A 27,274-nucleotide genomic window follows, 5' to 3' on the forward strand; every position below is an offset into this window, starting at 1 on the left:
ATAAAATATTGTGTATGATCTTGTTCAACAGCCTTGAAAAACTCGAAAGTGGGTGACGAAACACGTGTTGGCTGTAGCTGTAACATTGTTAGAACAACTGAACAATTGTGATGAAGATTGCTTGCTGAATTAAACACACATTGAAACTTTTTATAATAAACAATTTTGTTGATCGTGGATACTCAGCTGTTTACTTGTATATGCTGTGCTCTGTCTATGGCTTAATTTGTCTTTTATATATACGGAATATTTCTACATATATTGTGTGATACGGTGGGTGGCACGGTATTGAGACATTGAGCACGCTTTGAATGTAGTGAGACAATATCTGCTTTATATGCAAACATAACAGAGGTGCTGGCTATCTAAGTTACCCACTTGCACCATCTTTTTTCTGTACTACCACAAACTCACACTGGATACTTTAATGTCCAGATGAATCAGCATTACAAGTGGTGGCACTCAAGGCTCAGGCTTCTTTCCAACGTTTTTAATATCTACATGTACCATCTGAAGAAGATTCTCACCCCCATGATATTGGCTACCATATGTATGTGGATGACACACAACTTCTTCACAAGCGGGATGGCACCTTTAGTAGCCAATCCACAACATTATATTGCCCCTCCCATGTTCATCACTGATGATGGAAACTTTTTTTAAATGGGGTCAAAACTGAGATTCTTCTCTTGCAGATGGCTAGCCCTCAACAGTTGCTCTTCACTTGATCTGATTCTCCCCTTCTCAAGCTGTGTCAAAACACCTATCTATGGAGTCTTGTTTAACAGTGAGCTCTATATTATACAACAGAAAAACACTGTCTCTAAATATTCCATATATTATTTATGTTTGCTGCTTGGTGCCCTTCCTGCCCTCTTCATCCTCTGAACGTTGCTATTAAGCTTGCTGTTGTGATGTCCCACCTTGACAATCACAATAGATTGTGTATTGGTCTGCTGAAAAAATCAGTCATCAAACTCCAAATGCTCAAAACAAAGCTGTCCAACTACTGTTTGTCCTAAATTGCCGTGACCATATTAGGACCATTCTCAAATCCCTCCACTAGCTCCCTGTAAAGGCCAGAACAAATTTTAAAGCACAATGCCTTTTCACAAAGCTATACACAGCAGGTCCTCTGACTACTTGTCCAAGCTATTCTTCTGCATAATTCGACTGCAAGTCTACAATCTACGAACCAGAAATTAGTGTTAACCCACTAATATTGCCATCAAACATTTTGCAGATGAGCATCTCATTGGAACTCACTCCCATTATATATAAGACTGAGCAAATGACTCTCTGAAATTCAGGGTGCTCTGAACACCACTTTTATAACTCACTTCCACACAGATGCCTCCAGACAAACAAAGACTTGGATTTGTTATTGAGATGCCTAAAACCAGCCCCTCCATCATGCCTTACCCCCTACAGAACCTTAAACGTAAAGAAACCTTACAGCAAATGTGTGCTTAACATATTTATTTAAAAGTGAATAAGATAGTCATGTACAACACAACAAACTTTGCACCACAGGAATGACCAATGTATGCACAATTGCTGTCCCTCCACTAGACTTTGATCTGTTGGCGGCAGTCAACAGCTGTTGCTTGTCCCATATCTACCAATTTGCCAGTGTCCAAGGACCAGCACTGGAAGATGGTCTTCCTGACAGGGGCCTCTTACATTCTGCTCAAAGTATCACACAGTACAGAATCAATTATTGATCCAGGGCAGTGAGAGTCAAACGTTAATATATCAACAGAGAGAAAAAGACAAATCCCCCACATCTCAATGGTTTGTTCAAATCAAGTTATTTACCAGGCCTTAAAGAAGAAGTCATGTTTCAATTCACCGTGATCATTTTGTTTGACTAATTTCCATTACAAACTAAGAATGTTCATATCGAAATAATTCAGCTCATTGTAGTTTCATACTCTCCACCAACAGGTTTAAAAGTAAAATCATTGATATTTTGTTGCAGGCTTATTGCAATCTGAACACACATCACACTCAAAGATTTTACTTAGGAAATGTCTGATAGCACAATAAAAGTATAGAAATTCTTTATGGAGACAGTACAGCTCCCTTACCGGATCAGCCAGAATTTTATCCTATTGAAATATAGGAGACAAAAGAAAATATCCATTTGTCATTAGTCTGTGTTCTGATGCACACTCCATGTGAAACTATGAATAAAATAGCAACAAACACTCGTCTAGAGATGGACCTAAAACGCAACTCCCTATGGTCCGACTAGCACACCACTGTTTCGTAAGATTTGAAAAAAATAATCTATGTGATGTACACCATCAAAATACATCCACCATAATGTTATATATTTATAACATCTGATGAATAGACACAGGAGCCACCAAAAGTGGCATTAGTCACTGACTCTTCTAAGATTGTTACTGGGAGTTCACTGCTGTGTGGAGGGTGGAGGTGCTGCATCATGGCAGCCACTACCAATTACAAAAAGCTCAGTAAAGGTGGCCAGGGTTATCTAAAAATGTATTCCAGCTACCCTGAATTTCTTTACTCAGTCCACCTTGACTGATGGTGGGGTTTGCATGGAGGCATACCATATGCATATCCGGCCCTGCCCACTTCCACCTTCAGATAATTTTATTAATGGTGTTGTTGTGAAAACTAACCTCACACAGCTCCCTGCTGACTGTGGATGGTGGATGACTGCTGGAGGTATTGTTTCACCAGAGACAAATGATATCAACATGTGAATAGGGTTTGCATGCTGAAATGATTTTTATTGACTTTGAACTGGGAACAATGTTAAACATTTGTGTAATAATACTATTTGCTAATGCACATTACTCAAAATGTCCTGTCCCTTCCAAACCATTCTGTTTATGACTGGAGTCTCTATCAGTCATGATTTTGAAATTCCTAACACACTTGACACACAGGCCGTTCCGGGGTGAAAAGGTTCAAACTCCAAGAGAATATGACAGGAACTACATGTACGAAATATATTTTTCTTACCAACAACAGTTTATCTAGGAGGTTCTGAGAAAAGATTCAGAAGAACAGAAGAGAATGCATTAATTGGACAAAGCATTTATAAAACAAAATCATCATTAACACATAAATACATTAATAACCATATTGCAAGATGTTTAAAGCTGCTACTGCCCCGTAAGCAAACTGTTCACTATTCAGTGACCTAAGATCTGCTCTTAGCCATCTACAAACCTTGGAATTTCATTTTTGAAAGCTTCAGCATGCAGGGACCTCTCAAAGTCAGCCGAAATGTTGTCATCATTGGCTAATTTCTTATTTGTATGGATAAACTGAGTATTTCAATGGTTCATTCTCAGAGATCCCTACACACCTTTTAACCGGAGTTGTCTGTGGTGGTAGGGAATATCATCCTCAGCTGAGTAGGTATAACCTATGTATTGACTGTAGGTTGTTCAAGCTTGAAAGGATCTGATGCCCACTGTGTTAGCCTACTCTATAATTTCTTACAGAACATGGCACAAAACATCTCTGAAAACTGTAGACATACTGTCACTCAGAAACTACTTCAAAATGGTCTCACACTAGATGGTGGGGACGATACCTTTGCGGTAGAGGCACACAAAGCATATAGAACTGAGGTATTTTACTCCTGAGTTAAACTACCAGCCTCAGATAATGCAAAGTGGTTATTTCACAAATATGAAGTAGGTGAAACACCAGAAATTTACACTCCATATGAGGCCACGGAACTCCCTCTCGCTTACCAAGAAAATGCTAATTGGTTTAAAGGTGCCCTCCCCACACTAAAGAAAACATGAGAGCAGGCCCACTCCGCAATGAGGGGGAGACATGGCCAGTCTTGGCTGGATACACACCACATTCCGGTATCAATAAATTGACCGCAGCCCAGCTGCAGGGATTATACAATAATTTAGTATTAATATGCAGATGCCTTACACATTGCGTAATGCAAACATTAACGGTTACCCCTCTGCTGGCAGTTCAAGCTGCACTACCACAATTGGTTACACTAGCCATTAGCCCACAAACATTGAATGCAGGTATGGGAAAAGTTCCCACCAAGAGGAAAGAAATTCTGTTTTGTATTGCACAAAAAACAAATCAGCTTGAAGCAGTATTTCCCCATGTGGGCCTGCAGGAAAAACACAGAATACTAACCATTTGTTTGCCAATGGGGATGAATCCCCCAGTAGAGGAACGTGCTACTTGGGGTATGGTCTTTGTTGCAGTATATACCAGAATACATAGTACCACTTCACTGGCAGTTCCACTTGACATATTGAAACAGGTCCAGAATGAGCATGGGACAGCACCTGCCCTAGACTTATGAATTAAACTCACGGGTGATTTTTCTGCAATGTGTGCCATAATGTTGACTAACATTAAAGGGGAAGCAGCAGCATTAGCTATACACCAACCTTTAAGGGATTTGCCTCCTGCAGAGCAGGAGCGCAAATTACCTAAAACTTTTTAAGAAACCTATGCTACGCTGGCTAGGGATAATCTGGGAACCAGAGCTGGGAAACCACGACTGAAGAGTAATGCTGAAAAGGATAACTCTAAGCAAGCACCCAACTCTCCAACGGAGAGGAAGTCGGCCAATAAAATAAAAAATAATGATAAAACAATATCACAGAGTGGGTCTCCTACACAGGAATCTACAGAGAAATGTTACAACTCGCAGAACCGTGATAATGTAAACCACTTGACAGGTATCAGCATACTGATACATGTCCCTCTCGTTCCTTCCAGTATTCATCTGATAAATGTTCCAAGAGAGGAAAACGGACAGAGCACAGATCAGAAAAGCAAGTGAAACAAAAGAAGGACTTACAACGCTCCTGTGACTACATAATTAAGGAAGAATAAAAGCCTAAAACATCTAAAACTCAATTTAAAAAGAGGAAGGTAGCCAGACTTAAGATCAGGCATGCCCTGGATTTTAAAGACTTTGCTTCTGAATGGGGAATATCCATTGACAATGCTGTACAGCGCAGCAGAAGTCACAATAGTTCACCAGAACCTGATGGATTGTCTGGTGGAAGTAGAACTGAGTAAGTGTATCACAGTGGAAACACAAGATGCTAGGTTAAGCATTCCACATTGTTAATATGAAATCCAACTACGGTTGGAGAGGGACATACCCAGGTTCAGTAATGTCCTCTTCTGGGAGGAGCTCACTCAAGGATGCAATATTCTTTTGCCGAAAAAGATTGGCCAACTGATTTCGTAATCAATTGCCCAAAGGGGAAAACAGTGATTTTACTAGCTTTTTCCAACATCGATCCAGAATCGATTTAACACTCGTATGCCAAGGAGTGGGCTTTAGTGCTAGCTTCTCCGTTATGCCCACAACCATATGGGGTGGGATGATGGTTCACCTTATCATGACATACCATTGAGGACAACCTCATAAACTCAAAGACAATATCTATTAAAACAGCTAAACAACAAGTTAGGGAATTCCTAGAACAACTAGAATACCAAGGTATAATAGAAGGTTGCACCTCATCAATGAATAATACTCTGTTTCCAGTAATGAAACAAAATCAATCATATCATATGATGTTTGATTACAGACACTTAAACTCAGCTACTTGCATATTTGTAGTACAATACAAACACAGTGCAGCACTAGTGAATAACATTGTGTAGAATAAATACAAAACAAAACTAGATATCTCAAATGTTTTTTTCTGCCAAAAATATAGCACTTGGTAGAACGTATTTGACAGCCTTCATTGCATTTGGTTCTCAGAAACAAAACTAACATATAGCTCAGGAGTCTAAGAGTAGCCCTGGGCTGTTTTCAGCCAGAGTCACAGAATTACTTGAAAATGTTGATGACCAGTCATTGTGATATGTTAATGGTATATATTCAACAGACAATGACCTTATAGAACACTTGACCACAGCAAACCACACAATCTTGGGGTTTCCTCACGTGGGCTACAGATTCAATAAAAAAAATTGAGAATTGCCCACCTCAGGGTCCTATTTTTAGGATGCAAGTTGCCAAGTAAGGGCAAAAGCCTAGTTACCCATGTTTTTGTAAAATATGCATTTCTTCAACCTCCAATGACTCTAAAAAGATTACAATCAATATTGGGATTCTTAAATTTTGGCAGAACATACATTCCAATTTACACAGAATGAGTACAAAAATTTGACAACTTATGCTCAGAATTTTCAAGCAGACATTGGACACAAGAACACATGGAAACTTTACGTTTCGTTCAAGCTGATATGATAGCTTTCAGAACACCTGCACACATGTGTAAACACAACAAATCTATTTATCCGGGTAATCACGGGTACATTAGGGTACATATATGTTGCATTCAAATAAGGTGACACAGTAATGATAGCGCATAATTCAGATTTATATACAAATGCTGAAATGTGTTTTGTATTTACTGAAAAAATAATGACAACAGTACAGACTGCTGTAGTGAGAGAGTGTGCCCTGTCTCAAGGGAAACAAATTATTGTCATGAGCCCGGTACCGACCTTAGAGGTAGTTAGCAGAGCCAGCATTCCCAACTCTTATAGTGTGTGATTTGTATTAATGTGTGCAGTCATGAGTACCTTCATCATTGGAGCTAGAATGGATTCAGAGATTCAAAAGGTTGCTAAGGGAAGCACAAGGTGCTTTTGGAATAGGTGGCAAAGCTGAAAGAATGCTAGCCATGGGCTCAAGTCATTCATACATTGAGTTGTTTTACAGGATTTAAAAGACTTCCAGGATGAACAAAACAACGTCCAAGTAAAACGCACCACCACCAGAGAGTAAAGGAAGCTCTGGCAAGATCCGGCTGGACCTCAAAAGTCAGGGATATGGTCCGAGAAAAGATTGTGAACAAGAAAAAATGTAGGCCATCTTACAGAGTGCCTGTCCTGGCTGTTGAAGGATCACAAACAGTACTTCTACCACCACTGGCCGGATGTCGAGACAAATGGTTTGTCTCGATAGATCTGATCCAATCACACTATGTGCCCAGTTCTCAACAGTAAGCTGTGTGGACTCATGGGTAGCTGCCATTCTCCTCTCGCTGCCATACAGGAGGTTCAGGTCAGAGCCTTAATTATAAATGAAGCATGCTCTCTTGAACAAGAGACAACAGTAAACAAGAATGAAGTATGTCTTCTACCTGTTTAAAAAAAAACAACTGTGCAGTCAATGAGTACAGAAGTACAGATTTCAATACGGAGTCCTAGAAAATAACAAGGTTTATGTGTATGTACCACAGATTGAGTCTTTATCAAGTTTGACTAAACCTGCTGAGCTGCCAAAGACAGACCGGATGGACTCTAGATATTTCATCAACTTTGATGACTTCTGATGCGTGGGAACTGCCTCGGCCCCCTCCACCCCAGCCTTTTTAGGTCTCGCCTAGCCAATGCGCTTGCGCATTGCTGGCGAGATTATAGAAAGGGCAAAAGAACATTCTACCAAAACGGCGGATTAGATACAGTTCATGTGAGACAGGCGCATGCACGAGGCCAGCCACGTCAAACCACCATTTGTCTGTGCCTCGCATCAGACTTCAAAGGCTGCCACTCCCCCAATCACACTTCAAAGGCTGCTGCTTCCCGCCCCCACGTGCACATCACACACCACCACTCTCCTACTTCCCCTCCCACCTCCCACGGCCGCTCTTCCCATTCACGCGCTCTGCAGGTCACCATTTGCCAGCATGCGGCCGCTAGTCCTTTCATCCCTATCACTCCCCCCTCTCCTACTTCCCCTCCCACCTCCCAAACAGCATCGAGCCGCGAAGACTTGTTTATTTAACGTTTATTTGTATCTTCTTACCCTCGCCGCCCTCACACTGTTTGTTCACTTCTGCCTCTCTCCCGACCTTTAGTCTACCAACCTAGACTCTCATACATAATCTTTGCCTCTCTTCTCATTCTTTTAACTTTTTGAGTTGGGAGTCAGCCCTAATATTTTCTTTGTTAGTTTTTTTTTAGCCCTATTATTCGTATCTGATACTTTATTTTTCCTTTTCCACTTTTTGTGTATTTGATTGTTGGCGGCATCTAGCAGTGCTTTGCGGCCTACAAATGATGCACTTACACAATAAACATAAACTGACTCCATTTCCATACTTAGTGTCCATCCTGCACCTTTGACTGTGCTGTGCTCACGTTGGACATCCCTGACTTGGCATGTAAGCCTGCTCTGAAGGTGTTGAGTATTGCTTCATCCAGTGTTTCACCAATGTCTTTTCAATAAATCTACAGCTCAGCAGTTGTGTAATTTCTTTTCTCTTCACCTTAAGTCTGGATCCGCACAGGATGCATTTAATAGTATCTGGGTTCACTGAGAAGTTTGCCAAGGTTCTCTCTCTTGCAGACTAGCGAGGGAGTAAAGTCGAGGACACTTTGTGAATGCACCACGAAAATGGAAAATGCTAATTACATTTATTATTATTATTATTATTATTATTATTATTATTATTATTATTATATATTTTTTTTTTTTTAAGTCAAGGACACTTTGTTGGCAACACCACAAATTCCGGGCCATCACTTGTTTTCTAGTGTGAACTCTGGCCTGTATTTCTAGGTGTAAGAATCTGACTCCAGTCATCCTGTGGTGAGATGGGCCTCTCTTAGATACAGACTGCACATGCAAGGTTTCGCTGCCTGTGTAGATAGCATATAGTTCATTAATGGAGTGTGATTGTTATTGAACCTTCTAAGACAGGATGTTCAACCTTCTGACTGGTGTGTAGGGGGTTACATCAGACTGTACCCTGATGTCACAGGAGCATAGAGGTTAGGTGGGCTGCAGGGGAAGTGATGGGCTCTGCAACCAGGCAACCTTCGTTTATCTCTCAGCTGACCCTATTCATGTCCCTACATGGGCCTGGAAAAGGAATATTTTAACATGGTTTCTCATATCTGACCGTATTGGGCCCAGAGGTTAAAGTCCAGCACTTAATGTCACAATTAATTAATTAAATTAATTAATTGTGGGTTTTTAACGTGCTAGAATCGACTCCCGAAGGAGTATCTCTGCGCTATAGACCGCTGGGGAACCCGTCCTGGCTTTCCCTGTGAGATGGTCCCTACTGGGTATCTCCAAGGTGAAACCAGGCATCCCCGGCGTATGTGGGGGGCCGATGTGGAGATGAGGCAAGCTAATGCCCAAAGTTGCCGAGTGTGATCCCTGGTTCGAGTAGGCACAGAGGTGAGAATTATCGAGTCCACTGACCCTGGTCCACGACCCTGCCGCGTGGGGAATTGAACCCTGGTCCCGGGCCGTCTTCTGCTTCCGGGTCTGCCGCCTCTAATTAGTGAGCCACACCACTCCACGATAAACGATCAAAGTGGTTTGTAATTGGCACACATCACTAAGGTGGCTTTAATGGATTAAATTGCTCTCTGTGTAGATTCACCATGTCAGTGGCAAGGCCTGTTCATATGCAGTCCAGAGCTGTTTTATTTATTTGAGAGTTTTATATAGCGCTAGCTAGACCCAAAGGTATTGGAGCGCTTTGCAACAGCAAAAGTTCACATCAAAGATAACGAGTCAACATAGAGCATTTGAGTCAGAGCGTTACACAACACCACATTTTCACAACATAGACAAGTATAGTTGACAACTGCCCCCAGCAGCATAGGTATACGCTTTCTAGCACCTAGATGCTGAAACGTAGGAGGAACCGAAAGGAGTCGTCACAGCTGAAGTTATTCCTCTTGAAAGGTTTTCCGAGTTTTTTTTTTTAAATCATCGATGGGCCTACACACAACACATTTTATACTTTTAAAGATGTGAAAGAAAAGCAATGACTGAAACTTGGCAACACTCTTTTCAACACGTGCACCGAAGTTCTGCTGATTAATGCCAACTGAGAAATGACCTTAGAGCCGAAAGTGCACTGAGAATGGGAAACAATCGAAATTAAACTATTCAATTGAGAAGACACTGTAACCTATTAAAATTCTAGTATGCACAAGTATAAAGTGCATTTTTGATTGACACGTGACATGGATAAACATTTTTTTGAAACTTGTCACTGAAAATTAACGAGCACTTTTCTTGAAATCACCCTTGAACGTGACATATGTAAAGCAAAACAAAGTTTTATAGCTGTACAAGCCTGTTGCTAGATGTTCGTGTACTTGGAGACACTCATTGCGGTTCAGTGTTTGGGGTGTGGTGTGCTTCTGGACCAATGAACCCCACCCAGAAGTCCCACTCCTGGCCCAGCTCATGTCAGACAGTGTAAAAATACTTACAGCCGTACAGGTCCGCCTGAAAATTCTTTTACACTTTTTTGCCATTCACAAAATCGGTCGAACAGAAGCCTGGACTTAGCATACAATTCGACACTTGGGGCAGGCAGCCGAATGTGCTAAACAAATATATTTATATTTATTTTCTCCTCAGGTAAAACATTTTCTCTGTCAAAACGTGTACCTTTTAACATTCATTCTCCTTCCTAGTATCACAAAAAGTGTAATTATTTGTTGTCATTTACCATAAAAACATATACAGTTTCACTTGTAAAAATGCACTTTTTAGGGTTTCTTCCATGGAATGCAAAGTTTATGTTTCTGGCACATAGTTTATATCTTAGGGCTCTCAGTAGGCATGCTATAACCTCCCTTGGGGGTCAAGGTAATTCAGTGTAACTAGAAGCCCCTGGAATTAAGCAATTCTGCAACGTTTTCTGCGTAACTATGGATTTGCCACCCTTGCCGTCATCTGCATAGTTTGTAGATTTTAATAAAAAATAGTTTGTAGCTCGGTCAGTTTAAAAGTGACTAAAAACGCTACCACTCGTGTTGCCGAGCCGTGATAGACCATTAATCACGCGAGGGAAGGTTACCTTTCAGTTGCTGATTACTGTATTAAGGTGTTAAACTGATATTAAGGGATAATGCTTTCAATATTTTTTCTTCTCAATGGATGTCCCAGTTCGAGATCAAATGGAGCTGGCACTGCCTCATTGTGCATTGTGTATAACATTGGTGCACCGTTGTTTCAAGAACATGATATGCATTGGTTCCGGCCATTTCGGTCTGTTTGGCTTCATTGCATACAGTCTGTGTTCCGCTACCTCCGGTGCACTTCCAAGTGTGCCCTGGACTTGTGCTTGTGGTTGCAATTGGTTGAACCTTCGTACATATCTGTACTAGTGGACCCACTGAAGGCCCATCTCTTCAGCTGTTCCTTGCGATTTCATTGCTCCTGGCCTGACCATGTATTATAGTTGGACAAAGAGCATGGGGCCTCATCAGAGATCAGATCACACGAGTGTGAGTGTTGTTGTATTATCTCTTCTTTCTCCCGTGCTTCTTCCCAAACACCACTAGATATGAGTGGCATCGCCAGACAAAACAACTTCTGCCAGTGGCATCGCTGGGAGAGTCCTGCACCCCAGCTGTAATCGTCTTGCCGGTGGTGGGGCACAAAGAGAGGCCCAACTTGGTTCACTTGTGCACATTTGTTTAAACTGAGACAAAGACCCTTTATGGCCCTAACATTGACTTTAGTCAGTAGCCGTCAGCCCCAGAGGTCTTGTCATGCACGTGCACACGAACTGGGAATTGTTTGTACGTAATTCGGAGAATGCTTAAAATAACACTATCATCACAGCTAAACTTTAGAGAGTGTAATTGGTAACAAAGCAAAAACATAAATACAATTCAATTGGTAGAAGTGGTTTCAAGTTACAGCAAGTCTATGTGGAGGTATCTATCACTCAAACAGCAGCAGGTTAGTTCGGTTGGTGCTTTTGTGGTATCCAGCACTCTACTGCAAGAGGTGCCAGCACACATTGGTCAAAAGATCCTCTGTGTAAACAATATAAACAAAAATACCAATGTATTAAATGAGAGTCCAAACAAATTCAGTCCATAAAGTAAGAATTCTTGTAGAATTTTAAATCTGTAATTTGTTGCAGACAAAAGCTAAGTAACAGTGATCATCGGTACAAACGTGTTGAAAACAGCATAAAAACAATTGACATGTGTCTCATCACAAAGGGCCGATGTAGGTAAATCTGACTCTAGAATACCGAATTTTACCGATTCGGTATTCTAGATTCGGTAAATCAGATGTAGGAAAAAATTTGGTAATTTATACCGAATCTGTATGATTCGGTAATACCGATTCGGTAATTGCCATTGATTTCTATGGGCATTGAGGCCCATAGGAATCAATGTCAATTACCGAATCGGTAAATACAGATTCGGTAAAATTACCGTATTTGCAAGGAGGACAGTGTGTCACTTTGACACCCTGTTGCACCCCTGATTCTGACTTGTGTGCCATGTGGCACATATACATGCCCTTGGCATGTATGTGTGCCACATGGCACAGGTGTACATGCACAGATGTGCATGTACATAGGAATTCGTTATTTACCATGACATAGTATCTCATGGTAAATAACAAATTCTTAAGGGCTGGTGGCACTGTTTTCAGTGCCACCTACTTCACAAATTAGCGATTCAGTAAATTTACCGATTCGGTAATTTACAGATTCGGTAAATTTACGGAATCTGTAAATATACCGAATCGGTAAATTTAAGGCCCCCTACATCTGAAACTCCAAATACCGGTCGGTAACGGACGAAATCAGCCGTTACCGACCGGTATTTGGCCTCCTACATCTGGCCCAAAGTGACTTCTTTAAGGCTGTAAATGTGTATAAACATATAATCACTCAGGTGTATCTTTAGAGTTACATACATGTTTTAAGAATACAAGTTACATTTGTATTCATGTGCCCTGGAACGGAAGGGGCTCGTGTGCCAGTGCTCCCAAAAGATTTTAAAAGAATTAAAGAATTTTAAAGCATGTGTGAGTAATGTTAAATCCCAAAGTGTGTAAAGTAAGAAGAAGTGAGGTTGGTCCAATAGAAACCTAGAAATAGACATTAGTCGATCAAAGTAATCACTGACACCAACATCTACCCAGTGCATACATAAGAGTAAAACATGCCCAGTTAGACTCGGAGGAAAGAGTTACTGACCTAGACAACTATTAAGATGCTAGTAAGCAATTCAGAGGTAGAAAGATTTGGAAAGCCAAAGAACCTGAAGAGTAATAAGTATGTTTACTTCACAGCAAGAAAAATGTGTTAAAGTTAATGTATGCGTTCGAGCCAGGTCGCCTCCTCTGCCGCCACTCAGCTCCTCCAGTCTCGCCAGTCCACCTTCCCCCCTCCTCCCTTTTTGCCTCCTGTTTCCCGTGTTTTTTTCTCCCCGCCGCTGACTCCTGCGGCCACGCTCCCTCGCCACCCCGCTTCCACCTCCTAGCTGCTCCTCCCTCCCTCTCTGCCTCAAATGACGATCGCCACCCGGACGCGCAGCGGGCGCGTCGGTGGCACGCCGAAGGCATGCCAAACGCAAGCCTGTCTGCGCCTGTCCGCACCTAGACCTTGCCCAGCGCCAGAACCACTGGCCCTCGCACCCCCCACAACGACAGACTCCGATACGACACCAACTTCCTCCACGCTCTCAACACCAGCCGAGACCAACGCTGCTTCCAGGCTGCCCCGAAACGCACCCACGGAATCTTCTCCTGCCACACCTGCACCTTCCCCTGCGACAGAACCACCAAACCCCCAAGGACCGGACCCAACCACCTCCGCTGCTTACTCCTCAACACCCGCTCCGCACGCAAGCATGCCGTCGAGCTCTGGGACCTGCTTGACACCGCCGCCCCAGACTTTGCCTTCCTGAGCAAGACCTGATGGAAGGCCTCTTCAGCACCTGACATCGCCATAGCCATCCCGGATGGCTACAAGATCTCCCACAGAGACCGCACCAACGGGATAGGAGAAGGAATAGCCATCATCCACAAGTTCACCCTTCAGGTCCACACCCTCGTAGACGACTCCCTCAACACCGCCGAACACCTTCACTTCCGGATCCACACCCACCCCAACACCACCCTCAGAGGAACACTCATCTACAGACCTCCGGGACCCTGGGCCCTCTTCAGCGACTCCGTCACGGACCTCGCCAGCACCCACCTACTCACCTCCATGGACTACATCCTCCTCGGGGACCTGAACTTCCCCCTCGAGAACAACAATGACGCCAACTCCACCGCCCTGATCGACAACCTCGCCAACCTTGGCCTACGACAACTCGTCAACGAACCCACCCGCACCGTCCGGCCACACGCTCGACCCCATCTCCTCCACAAGCACCCACGTCGCCTTCACCCACACCACCGAACTCCACTGGACGGACCACTAATGCATAGACTTCACCTTCAAGAAACCGACCATGCACCACCACACCCCAAAACTACTGCGACGCTGCTGTAGCAAAGTCACCGAGGACCAACTGACTTCCCCCCTCACCCAGAACCCACCCACCGACACAGACGCCGCCGCCGGAAACTTCAGACAGTGGATCGACGACTGCGCCAACATCCTAGCCCTGATCAAACAACCTTCCACCAACCACCCTAGCAAGAAAGCCACCTGGTTCAACAAAGAACTCCAGATCTCCAAACGGATATGCCGGAAGCTGGAGAAGAAATGGCTCCACGGCCGCACACCAGACAGCCACGCAGCCCACAAGGATGCCTGCCGTCCGCAGACATCACCACCTCATCAGAACAGCCAAAAGATCATCCTTCAAAATCCGACTGGAGAACAACTCACACGACAGCAAAGAACGTTTCAACATAGTGAAGGAACTCTCCAACCCCAGCACCAACACCAACGAAATCCCGCCCTCACAGGACCTGTGCGACTTACTGGCCTCCTGTTTCCATTGCAAGATCGCCGACATCCATGTCAACCTCAACTCCTCATCCACCCCGTCCGCAACAGACCACGCCTCGAACACCACCCGCACAAACAAACTGATCTCCTGGACCCACGTCAACTACGAAGAGACACGCAAGGTCATGAACTCCATCCACTCGGGATCTCCAGCAGACCCCTGCCCCCATCACGTTTTCAACAAAGCTGACGCGACCATCGCACCCCAGCTGCGAAAGTTCATCAACATCTCCTTCGACACTGCGACTTTCCCGGAAAGCTGGAAACATGCCGAGATCAACACCCTCCTCAAGAAATTCAAAGCTGACCCCAAAGGCCTCAAGAACTTCCGGCCCATCTCCCACCTCCCCTTTCCAGTGAAGGTCATCGAGAAAATCGCCAACATACAGCTCACCCGCCACCTCGAGGACAACAGCATCCTAGACCCATCCCAGTCTGGATTCAGACGCAACCACAGCATCGAGACTGCCCTTATCGCCGCCACAGACGACATCTGGCGCCAGCTAGACAACGGCGAAACCTCAGCCCTCATCCTACTGGACCTGTCAGCCTCATTCGACACGGTCTGCCACCGTACCCTAAGGACAGGCCTCCAGGAAGCCGGAATCCAGGATTAAGCCCTGAACTGGACCTCGTCCTTCCTCTCTGGCAGAACCCAGAGAGTCCGTCTCCTGCCCTTCCGATCCGGAGCCACCGACATCATCTGCGGCGTACCCCAAGGCTCATCCCTCAGCCCAACCCTGTTCAATGTCTACATGGCCCCCCTTGCACAAGTGGCCCGTCAGCACAACCTGAACATAATCTCCTGCGCCGACGACACCCGCTCATCCTCTCCCTCACAAAGGACCCGCACACCGCCAAAACCAACCTCCACAAGGGAATGAAGGCCGTCGCCGAGTGGATGAGAAGCAGCCATCTGAAGCTTAACTCGGACAAGACGGAGGTCCTCATCCTAGGCCCCCCCCCTCCTCTTTGGACGACTCCTGGTGGCCCACCGCAGTGGGAGCAGCGCCGACTCCTACGGACCACGCACCCAACCTGGGATTCATCCGTGACTCCTCCCTCTCCATGTCAAAGCAGGTCAACGCCATCTCCTTCTTCTGCTTCAACACCCTCCTCATGCTTCGCAGGATCTATTAATGGATCCTGACTGAAACAAGAAGAACAGTGACCAAGGCCCTCGTCAGCAGCAGGCTGGACTATGGCAACGCACTCTACGCAGGTATACCGGCCAAACACCTTCAACGACTGCAACGCATCAAGAACACCTCAGCCCGGCTGATCCTCAACGTCCTTTGACGCAGACACATCACCCCCCACCTGAGAGACCTGCACTGGCTCCCCGTCAACAAAAGGATCACCTTCAAGCTCCTTACCCACGCTCACAGAGCACTCCACAACACCGGACCAAACTACCTAAACAACAGACTCAACTTCTACACCCCCGCCCGCCAGCTCCGCTCGGCCAGCCTCACCCTCGCCGCCATCCCTTGCATCCAACAAACAACCTACAGCGGCAGATCCTTCTCCTTCCTCTTCGCTGCGGCCAGGGCGACTGACGCTGGAATCTGGGGACCACGGTTCGATCCCCGGCTCCGGCGGCAGGTTAGCCCAGCACCATGTGACGCTGGGCAATAGCTCGCTTAATCTTCCCGACGGCCCCCCAGCGCCTAGAGACCCTTAAGGGTGATTGTGCGCTTTACAAATGTGGACTTTTTTCGCCAAGACCTGGAACACCTTCCCCCCCAGCTGCGGCAGACCCAAGACCCGCTCACCTTTAGGAAGCTCCTCCAGACCTGGCTTTTCGAGCAGTAACGGCACCCCTCCCCTCAGCCCCTTGAGACCTTCATGGCTAAGTAGTGTGCTTTACAAGTTCACTGATTGATTGATTGATTATGAGGTAGGCTACGGTGCAAAACCTTACAAGTATCGTGCAAGAAAAAGTCCCTAGCCATCAAATATCAATGGATCAGTTCTTATGTCCAATGTTGGCTATTCGTGGAGAAAAAGTTCTGTTGTAAATGCAGTCTGCACAGGTAACCTAGTAATGTAGCTAAGAGAAGCAAAAGATTAATGTCCCCATACAGAGTGGGGTAAATTAGGTAGGGGGATTTCTTAATATATATTAGAACCGATTTGGGGTCCAAAGACGCAAAGTTAGGTCGCCCTCTCTACCTATAAGATGCAGTACAGGGAAACGGGGTGGGATCCCAAAGACCATGATGATGTAAAAGACAAAAGGTGGGGAATAGAAAATAATGTAAGTCAAGTGCACATATGTGAGGACACTACATTCTTAGGGGCAGATTTATGTTGGGAATGCGCCACGTTTGCGACATGCAACTGCGGCGTAAACGTGGCGCATCCCTACAACCCATTTACAACGTGACGCATCTAGGCAGATGCGTCACGTTGTAAAGCCCTGCGCCTCTTGTAGGCGCAGGGCTTGTGGGCGTTCCGGGGCAGGTGCGCCTCGCAAAAGTGGCTGAGTGAAATCTATAAGAATTCACTCAGTCACTTTCAGGCCAATGCTGCGTCAAAACCCTGCGCCTGCTTGAAGCAGGCGTAGGTCTTGACGCAGCATTGTAAAGATGGGGCACCCCCGAGCCTTGCTGGAGCTGCGTCGCGCTTGCGACGCAACTCCAGCAATGCGCCACCTTTACGGCACAGATGCGTCACGCATCTGTGCCGTTTTTGCCCCATGGTGCGCCGCATTGTAAATGCGGCGCACCATGGGTGGCGGAGCAGCGGCGCAAAATAACTGCCGCATCCCTGGGGATGCGCCAGTTATCATAAATCTGCCCCTTAGTCTGACAAATCTCTCCGGTGGGCCATAACTATCTGTTGATGGTTCATAAATTATACGTGATTCAAGATGTAACAGCAATGGGTCAAAGACACGTACTTGATTATGAATTGGGTTGCACCTACAATAGGTAAAAGTGACAGTGGGTATAGAGAATAAAATGTATGTTAAAATCTGGGTGATTAATATGGTATAAGTCTTACCTATCTAACCAAAAGGAGTATATGCCTGTCAAAGCCTGAGTAGCAGTCAAAAATACTTAAGCATTCTAGGTTGGCCGTCAAAGCTTGTAATAAAACAGAGCACTATAAATAAGAAAAAATGAAAAAAAAGTAGAAACCCACTTTGTGTGCGAAATAAACAGTCCAAGGTGGTGGGTATGGAAATCCTTAAAGTCAAAGGTGAGTGCTGTGTCCGTAAAATCCATGATGGATTTAGACGGTTTATGCACAAATCGACAAGTACAGCGCATATATTTAAACCATTCGGAAGGCCAATGTGGTGTCTTGTATAAGCATTGTAGGCCACATGATAAGTACACATATTACAAGGCTGATGAAGGACTGTCATGACACTACAAATAGAAAAGATAAAAATCAGTGTGCAAAAATTATAATATCTCAGTAATAGAACCCTCCTCCCAGGTCCAAAAATGAATTGTGGTCGGAAATGCAGAGGGCATTCCTGACAAGAAAATAATGAAATTGCCATGGTCAGTTACCTTTGAACGTGAAACGTCTGCGTGCAGTCTTGGCATCCCAAAAGTAAGGAGTGGAAGGTAACATAATGCGGATGTACTTGAGAGATCAGTGATCAGAAAGAAAAAGGGACATGCACTCCCTAATGAATTACATAGTCATATCATCCGCCATTAATGCCAGTTGAAAATAGTCTGCAGACTCCAATGCTTCAAATCTGTGCAGCATTTGAGAAAAGTGTTGGTAGTAAAGGAATCAAATCGAATTGAACTAAAAGTAAAATAGATGAGAACAAAATGAATCTACAGGCAAAGTAAGATCCACAAGATAACATCCACCGTGTAAGGGAAAATTGTGAAACAATAGTATATTGAAACTGTTAGAGTATTCACTGGGGTCCTGCTCAAAATGGTTCAGAAAATAAGAGTGAATGGGCAAGGAAAACGGGAAAAAAGAAAAAAAAGGATAGTAGTTTGCAAAATACTATGAAGCTCGGTAAAGAAGGGGTATAGGATCCCAAAATAAGTAGAGAACCCTAGATTCTGCCATATTGGAGTGGCTCACAGAGAATGCATTTCATGCTAGTTATTATGTATAAAAGGTGTTAGAGTCAGCCACTCCCTGTAGCCACACACAGTGTAGTATAAAAAGGTTATCCATAGTTAGTATTCATATTCAAATCAGTGTTTTTTTTTCGAAGCTTTTGTAACAATATGATTGTTTGGCTTGATAAGGTGAAATACCACTAACAGTTCAATTCTAAAAAGTGCATAATATTGTATAGGGAAGAGTGAGTGACAGAAAAATATGAATACGTATGAAATATTAAAATCGCCATGCATTATGGCCATAGACAGTAAATTCTTCTAAATTAATAATCATATATAAAACAATATTTTTACTAAGCTCTTTTAACAATATGGTGGTTTGTGATTAGTCAGGTATTGTACCGCTAACAGTTAAATTATAAAAACACACAATAGTATGTAAAGAAAACATACCCTGCACAAAGCATAATGCCAGACATTAAAAATGATCCAGAACAGTAAGGATTACGAGATTACCACATTTAACAATTCGGGGTGCCTTACAATTGTGTATCGACTAAATCACTGGCAATAAGACCATTGAGTTGTTGACATGGGAACCTTCACATATCTACTTGTAGGATCTCTAACTCATGAGTTCTGAGTGCCCTGTGTATTGGCTACTGATGGTTGAGAAATGTTGTTGTTAAGGCCCCTATCAACAACCCTACGTTTGGTGATATAATTGATTTTTGCTCCCTTAATGTCATACTCCTATCACCACCTTTAGGGTCACATTCAACATGTGCTATACCATGAAATGTAATCCTAACACAAAAAGCAATAAGGGGAGGCACAGTCTTAGAAATGAGGGTCTCTAGTTGGCAGAGGTAGGCACCTTTGCCCAAATAGGTGCCTTTGCTTCTAGTCAGGGTAAGAGGATACACCTCTAAAACAACTACTGCTTACCCCCTTGGCATCTTGGCACAAGCCGACAGGCTTATATCAGAGACAGTGTGTAAAACATTTGTGAACACAAACAGTAATACAGTGAAAGCACTACAAATGGACACCACACCAGTTTAGAAAAATACGTCATCTTTATCTAAACCAAACAAGACCAAAACAACAAAAATCCAAAATACAGTAAAAAAAAGATGACTTATATGGTAGAAGTAGTTCAGTTCAAAAGCAAATTGGAGATCCAACACTTTTCACACAAAGTACCTTGGATGCGTTCGCAAACAAATAAAAATGGTTGCAGGGAAGATGATGCATCGTTTACTTGCTCTGGGGGAGATGATGCGACCATTCCTTACTGCTGCGCTGTGGAGGTGCTGTGTCAGTTCCTTACCGTAAAGGAGGTGATGCATTGGTTTCTTACTGCATTTGGATGTGATGCGTCGGTGTCTTACTGCATCCCCCAACGATGCGACAGACTTGGTGCCTCGATGTGATGCAACGATCTGGGACGATGTGTGGGTTCCTGCAACGACACTGCACGCCTTGCGTCGGAATCGCTGCGGTGAACTCGGACAGTGAGATTGGTGCACTCGATGCAGTGTGCATCGATTTCTCAGACCACGGGCAAGCGCTGAGAATATTTATCTGGCGATGTGCCAGAAACAGATGTGTATATGTCACGCTTCTCGAAGTTGTGTTACTTTTTCCAGCTCCCAGTGGCAAAAATCCTCCAGAGGTGAAATACAACAGCTGACATCTCTTAGCAGGTGAGAACTCCCAGCCAGGAAGTTCAGGGGAGCTGGTGGTGAAATGTTTGTGTCCCTGAGACTTCGTAACTGGGCCGCTACCTTGCGCAAGAATTTGCTCGTGTCGCATTTTGTTTTTACTTATGTTTTAAAAACCACGTGGCTGCATTGAGATCTGTTTTAAAATTGTAATTTGAATTAGTGAAGTGAACTGTACCTCGAATAGGAGAACGGTCACGGAAATAGCCGGCGCTGACTCCCTAACGAGCCACGGGGTTCCTGCCAGCCAATCACTAAGGGCGGGGGCGGAGAACTAGGCGGGGAATCAGTATTTGAAGGCATCTTAGCGCGGGAGCGGGCACTTTGGTAACTGGGCCGCTACCTTGCGCAAGAATTTGCTTGTGTCGCATTTTGTTTTTACTTATGTTTTAAAAACCACTATGCTGCATTGAGATCTGTTTTAAAGTTGTAATTTGAATTAGTGAAGTGAACTGTACCTCGAATCGGAGAACGGTCACGGACATAGCCAGCGCTGACTCCCTAACGAGCCACGGGGTTCCTGCCAGCCAATCACTAAGGGCGGGGGCAGAGAACTAGGCGGGGAATCAGTATTTGAAGGCGTCTTAGCGCGGGAGCGGGCACTTTGGTAACTGGGCCGCTACCTTGTGCAAGAATTTGCTCGTGTCGCATTTTGTCTTTACTATTGTTTTAAAAACCACTATGCTGCATTGAGATCTGTTTTAAAATTGTAATTTGAATTAGTGAAGTGAACTGTACCTCGAATTGGAGAACGGTCACAGACATAGCCGGCGCTGACTCCCTAACGAGCCACGGGGTTCCTGCCAGCCAATCACTAAGGGCGGGGGCGGAGAACTAGGCTGGGAATCAGTATTTTAATCCTAATGGCGCCGAAGTGCAGCGGACGCGCACTGCGGGCGCGCCGACGGCTCGCCAGATGCGAGCCCGTCTGCGCCCGTCAGCGCTAGTACGGGGCTAGGGGCGAGTCACTCTGCCCAACGTCTCATTTACTCCTCAGAAGACCTTTGCGGTTTGCATCGGGCGCTGTCCCCATTAGAGCCTGCCATTAAAAACTGCCCCGACAAAAATAGAATTTATCAGCGACGCGTCAGCTTCCCAGAAATATCGGTCAGTCGGGAACAGAAAGGCAACTCCACCTCTTCCAGGCAGGTAGCGCTCCGGGTGTATTATTTAAATACACGCTCTTGAGTCAAACATCAGTTAGAAATATTCACATTATTGACTACTGATCAACCAGATATCCTGTTTGTCACCGAAACTTGGCTGACCCCTGACTCCACACCTGATATTCTGGCGGCACTTCCCACCGATTACTATATTCTCCACATGGATCGTCCCCCTGGTAAATCGGGTGGGGGAGTGGCTGCAATTGTGCACTGCAACCACAAATTCACGACAATTTTGTCTTTGAATCTTGTGGCCGTGGACAATTTAGTCATCAAATTGGAATCTGATTCTACCTTACTGATTTGTGTTGTAATCTATAGGCCCCCTCAGCATATGCCTATATTTCCTCTCTTATTGAGTGAGCAAATAGCAAACATAGCGACCAACTATTCTAACATCATTCTCATTGGTGATTTTAATTATTGGTTTAGTGATGGTCCCCATTCACAGGAATTTACGGACTTATTAACCAACCTTAACTTAACTCAGCACCTATCGGTGCCGACACACAATAAGTGTCATATTTTGGACCAAGTATGGACCACAAACCCTATTATTTCTGCTCTCATGGTACTCCCATGTCTGTGGTCTGATCATCACCTTATAACATTCCTGATGACTCTGCCTCTTAGAACTAAATCTCCTCGGGTCGAGGGGGGCCTAACAAGATGTTGGGGTACTCTTGATAGATTGGAATTTATGAACTCCCTAGCCAGCTTAACCCCAACGGTCACTCAAGACTTATACCCTTATGACGCTCAGATCACTTCATGGCTTCAAACTGCAGGCGAAAAGTTTGTTCCACTCAAGAAAATTAGGTTTAATCGCAGGGCTGATGCTCATAAATGGTTTTCTAGTGAACTAAGGGAACAGAAACTGTCACTCCGTCAAAAGGAGAGAAAATGGAGATTAAAGTACGCCCCTGAAGATAAGCTCCTCTACAAAGAGGCGCAGAAAAGCTATAATAAAGCTATTAAGGCAGCAAAGGTAGATTATTTCTCCACTAGGATCTTGAACTCCAGCAATACATCGAGAGAGATTTTCTCAATTGTGAATGAACTATCAAACGCTGATAGAGTTTCGCTCAAGCCCGCTCCCACTCAGGAGCTCTGTGACGATCTGAATAATTTTTTCTTTGATAAAATAGCCACAATTAAAGCTAGTATTTCGTGCTCTTCCTCAATTGTACCCCCATTGGACACACCTATGAACATCCCACTGCTGGAACAGTTCCCTACAATTAGTCCTCAGGCGCTCCCCCTCCTACTGTCCAAAGTAAAATCGGGCTCTCCGAAGGACTGCTGTCCACCTTACATTTTGAGAGAATTTTTTTCCACCTTTCCACAACCTGCCCTGTCTCTCTTGAATGCCTCACTGTTACAGGGCTGTGTCCCTAAATCATTTAAAGATGCAGTAGTGGTTCCTTTGGTAAAAAAACCTGGAGCAGATCCATCTAACCCCTCCAATTATCGTCCAATAGCTTTACTCCCCTACTTGGCCAAAATACTGGAGGCACATGTGTCTAAGTGTATGTCAGACTTCACGGAACAGTCTGGATATCTGGACCCCCAACAAGCGGGTTTGCGCCCTGGCCACTCCACGGAGTCAGTCATACTGGCAGTATTGGACGATCTACACAGGAAGGCGGACTCCGGAACCCCTCAGGCCTTGGTACTCCTGGATTTGTCAGCCGCGTTTGACACGGTGGACCATAAGATATTGGTGGACCGTGTCAGACGGGCTGGGATCCAGGGCCATGCACTAGAGTGGATTATGTCCTTTCTGGAGGGCCGCACCCAAGCAGTACGCCGGGCTAATTTCACAGCGCTTAGGCTGAACATCACTTGTGGGGTCCCTCAGGGTTCCTCCCTGTCCCCTCATCTATTCAATCTGTACCTCTTCCCTCTGATCGTCCTTAAAAAATAGGAATGTGACTACATTCAACTACGCGGATGACTTACAACTCTCATTTACTATAGACAATTCTCCTAATTCTATCACCAATTTTCAGGAAACCATGTTACACATCCGCTACTGGATGGACCACAATCATTTGAAGCTTAATCCTGGGAAGACTGAGGTGCTACTGATAGGGGGCAGCCATGTCTTCTGGGGCCCTCACTACTGGCAAGCAGAGCTTGGGCTTTCCCCTAAGCCATCTACCTCTGTGAAAAGTCTGGGGGTAACCATAGACAGAGATTTATCCCTGAAAAGCCAAATAGGGACAGTGGTTTCAACATGTTTCTTTCAATTACGAAAGATTTATAAGATCCATCACCTGCTTACTCACGCAACATTGATATAGGTGGTGATAGGGCTGGTAGTGTCTCATTTAGACTATGCTAACTCAATTTACCTAGGGCTCCCATCCTGTCTGACTAAGCGGCTTCAGCTGGTGCAGAACCAGGCTGCAAGATTGATACATCAGCAGCCCAGGTGGCACTCTGCCAGACCTCTCATAAAAAAACTACACTGGCTACCACTGCCTCAATGATCTGCATTTAAGACAGCTTGCTTAATTTATGAAGCCCTAAATTGTCATAATCCCATATTTATCAATAATTTGCTATCTAGGTACACCCCTACTCGGGATCTTTGCTCCAAACACCTACACTTGCTAGTCACTCCGAAATTCAAGCGGAAACGACATGGTGGATGCTGGTTTGCATATCTGGCCCCACAGCTGTGGAACTCGCTTCCCTTGGAGATTCTATCCTGCACAGAACTACTGCGGTTCTGGAAAGTTCTTAAAACTTGGCTACTTAAACAAGCACACGAGTAAGCCCTGCCTCAGTATGCGACCAGTCCAAAATAGCGCCATGAAACCTTGGTCTACGTGCGCTTTACAAATTTGTTATAACATAACATAACATAACTTCAGAACAGGACGCAAGCTCAATTCAAGCCCTTGGAGATCTTCCTCAAGCAGGGACGACAGCAACCAGCAAAGTCCTTTCTCCTTTCCTTGGCAGCAAGTTGCCACTGCAGGCCAACCCCAGACAGCAAACTGTACAGGGGCAGTATTCCTCCTCAGCTTCTCCGGCTCTTCTCCTTGGCATAGATCCCTCTTGATTCACAGAAGTGATCTAAAGTTCTGGGGTTTGGGCCCCAATACTTATACAGTAAAATCCTTTGTTCGCTGGTGGCAGGGAAGCCCTGTGCCCAGTCAAAGCCAGTTCTGTCCTCTCTGGTGCAGCTTCCTGGCAGGAGGTGGAGACAGCATTGTGGAATGCATAACAGGCACATTCAGGTGAAAGGAAATCTCCTCCTAGTACTCTAAATGCAGCCCAGGTCTATCCAGCCCAGCCCTGACTCATGCAGACTCTCTGGGGCCACTGTTCCTCCTCAGCCCCTTTCATTCCAAAGCAAGACATGCAACACACAAACCTAACAGTTGCACACTGGATGGCTAAGCAAGAAAATACCTACTTTCTAAAAGTGGTATTTTCAAACACAGAATGTAAAAATCACCCTCACTAAAAGATGCATTTTAACACTCTGAGTTCAGGCATATCAAACTTTATTTCCCTATCTTGTTCCCAGGGGTAGTTTAAAATTGTATAAGCAAACTCCCCTTTCTATCCTATGATACGGATAGCCTTGCAATAGTGAAAAACAAAATTGGCAGTAATTCACTATCAGGACATGACAGCCATCAGGGCATGTCCTACCCTTCGCATACACTGTACCCTGACCACAGGGGTACCTTGGGTCTACCGTAGGGGTGACTGACAATTAAGAAAAAGCATGGTTAGGGCCTGGCAAGTGGATGAACTTGCCAAGTTGACATGGCAGTACTAGACTCCACACAAGCGCTGCAACGGCAAGTCTGAGTTACATTTACAGGCTGCTCATGTGGGTGGAAAAACCAGATCTCCAAGCCAACTAGCACCATTAGATTTAGAGGCCCTGGGCACACACGGTGCACTGTACTAGGGACTGACTTGTAAATCAAATCAGCCAATCATGGAAACACCATCCCATAACAACAATTTACAAAGGGAGCACTTACACTTTGGCACTGAACAGCAGTGGCAAAGTGCCCAAAGCATCTAGACCAGCAAAACGAAGTCTAACACACAGCAAAAACACAGGAGGCAAAGGCAAAAATACAGGGGAAACCCATGCCAATGACAAAGGGTCTACTACACAGCATATGCTCTGGAAGGGGTAACCTCCAGGTCTGTATCCTGCAATCAGAAGGACTGTCAATGATACCTAACTCTGTTCTAGAAACACATGTTTAAACTTCAGTCCAACATCCATGCCAGACTTTGCGCAGATGCATGTTGACTTGTTTAATTTTACTACGTACCTTAAATTAAAGAAGCTTTTTGATGAGCAGCCAACTTATGCCTTACTTTCAATTCCACACACACTGGAATGTCATAGGCCCATACAAGACCCACAAGGTCTTCAGCTATTATTGCTAGAGGACACAGGCAGACCACCACCCTCTATGCTCAATCTACTTACTGATTTAGACAACTCCTCCAATCTCAATCTAGACACTTAGTTAAAACCCAAGTCTACTTTTATTCCTAACATACCATCTGACATCCTAATAGACATATTTTACAAGGAAGTCACCAGTGAACTATACATACTGGAGGTCCACTGTCATAAGGGACACACATATATAAAAAAACAATCTGAGTATTATCATAAAGGAAGCAGACAAAGGGGAGAACATAGTGGTTATGAAGGACAGTGAATACATGAACGAGATTGATAGATGACTATAAGATGGTTTAGCCTACATTAGATTGACTAACAAACCAATGAAAAACATACCTATAAAGATTGAATTCAGGTTGGCCCATTGCAAGATCTTTGTCTTATCAGTGCCATAGAATTCAAATTAATGTGTAATCCATCTCCACACATGCCATTTATTTATATACTGCCAAAGATTCATAAAGCAGGGCACCAGGCAGACCCATGTTGATCTCTGAGTATATAGATTTTCTTTCGCAGCCATAATTGTACAGTTTGCCATCCTTTATACAAGATACAAAGGACCTTCTTAGCAATTTAGAGGACATAGAATGGGTGGATAAATTTAAATTGGTAATGTTGGATTTCAATTCCCTATATACGTGTATTCCCTTGGGAAAGGACATACAAGATCTTGCCTCTACCCTTTTGGTTAGAGATACCACACTATATGAACATACTGAGATGATTGTAGATCTAACCAGACTTGTGCTTGAGAATAAAGTATTTTTTTAAAACAGCGATTGGTTTCGACAGGACCAAGGAGTTGCCATGGGTTCCAAAGTTGGTCCTCATATGCCAACCTTTACATGGGCAATTTTAAAAAAGTAATTTGTGGTCACATCACCCACCGGAGATTGTAGAACACATAATATGTTGGAGAAGATATTAAGACACTATTTTTGTCATCTGGACAGGCAGTTTGACTCAGCTAACTCACTGTTTCAACATCTTAACAAGACCCTTACAACCTGAACTTTACACACGTTAATCACAGCCAAATAGAATTTCTAGATGTTACCAAAATATCTTCTAAACCTTTTAGGAAACCCACTGCGTGTATTTC

At 44.4% G+C, this 27,274-nt stretch overlaps 1 protein-coding gene across 1 annotated transcript in view; it reads right to left on the minus strand.

Moving 5' to 3' along the window:
• LOC144769215 (uncharacterized) overlaps positions 1-27,274 on the minus strand; it is a 222,402-nt gene that overhangs the window by 49,015 nt on the left and 146,113 nt on the right. The window contains exons 8-9 of the mRNA XM_078653256.1: positions 3,001-3,024; positions 2,091-2,111 (exon numbers count right to left, since the gene is read on the minus strand). Of these exons, the coding sequence (XP_078509382.1) occupies positions 2,091-2,111; positions 3,001-3,024 (45 nt within the window). The remainder of the gene's footprint in view (positions 1-2,090; positions 2,112-3,000; positions 3,025-27,274) is intronic.

Source organism: Lissotriton helveticus, chromosome 7 (genome assembly GCF_964261635.1).
Source record: "Lissotriton helveticus chromosome 7, aLisHel1.1, whole genome shotgun sequence".
Classification (NCBI taxonomy): Eukaryota; Metazoa; Chordata; class Amphibia; order Caudata; family Salamandridae; genus Lissotriton; species Lissotriton helveticus.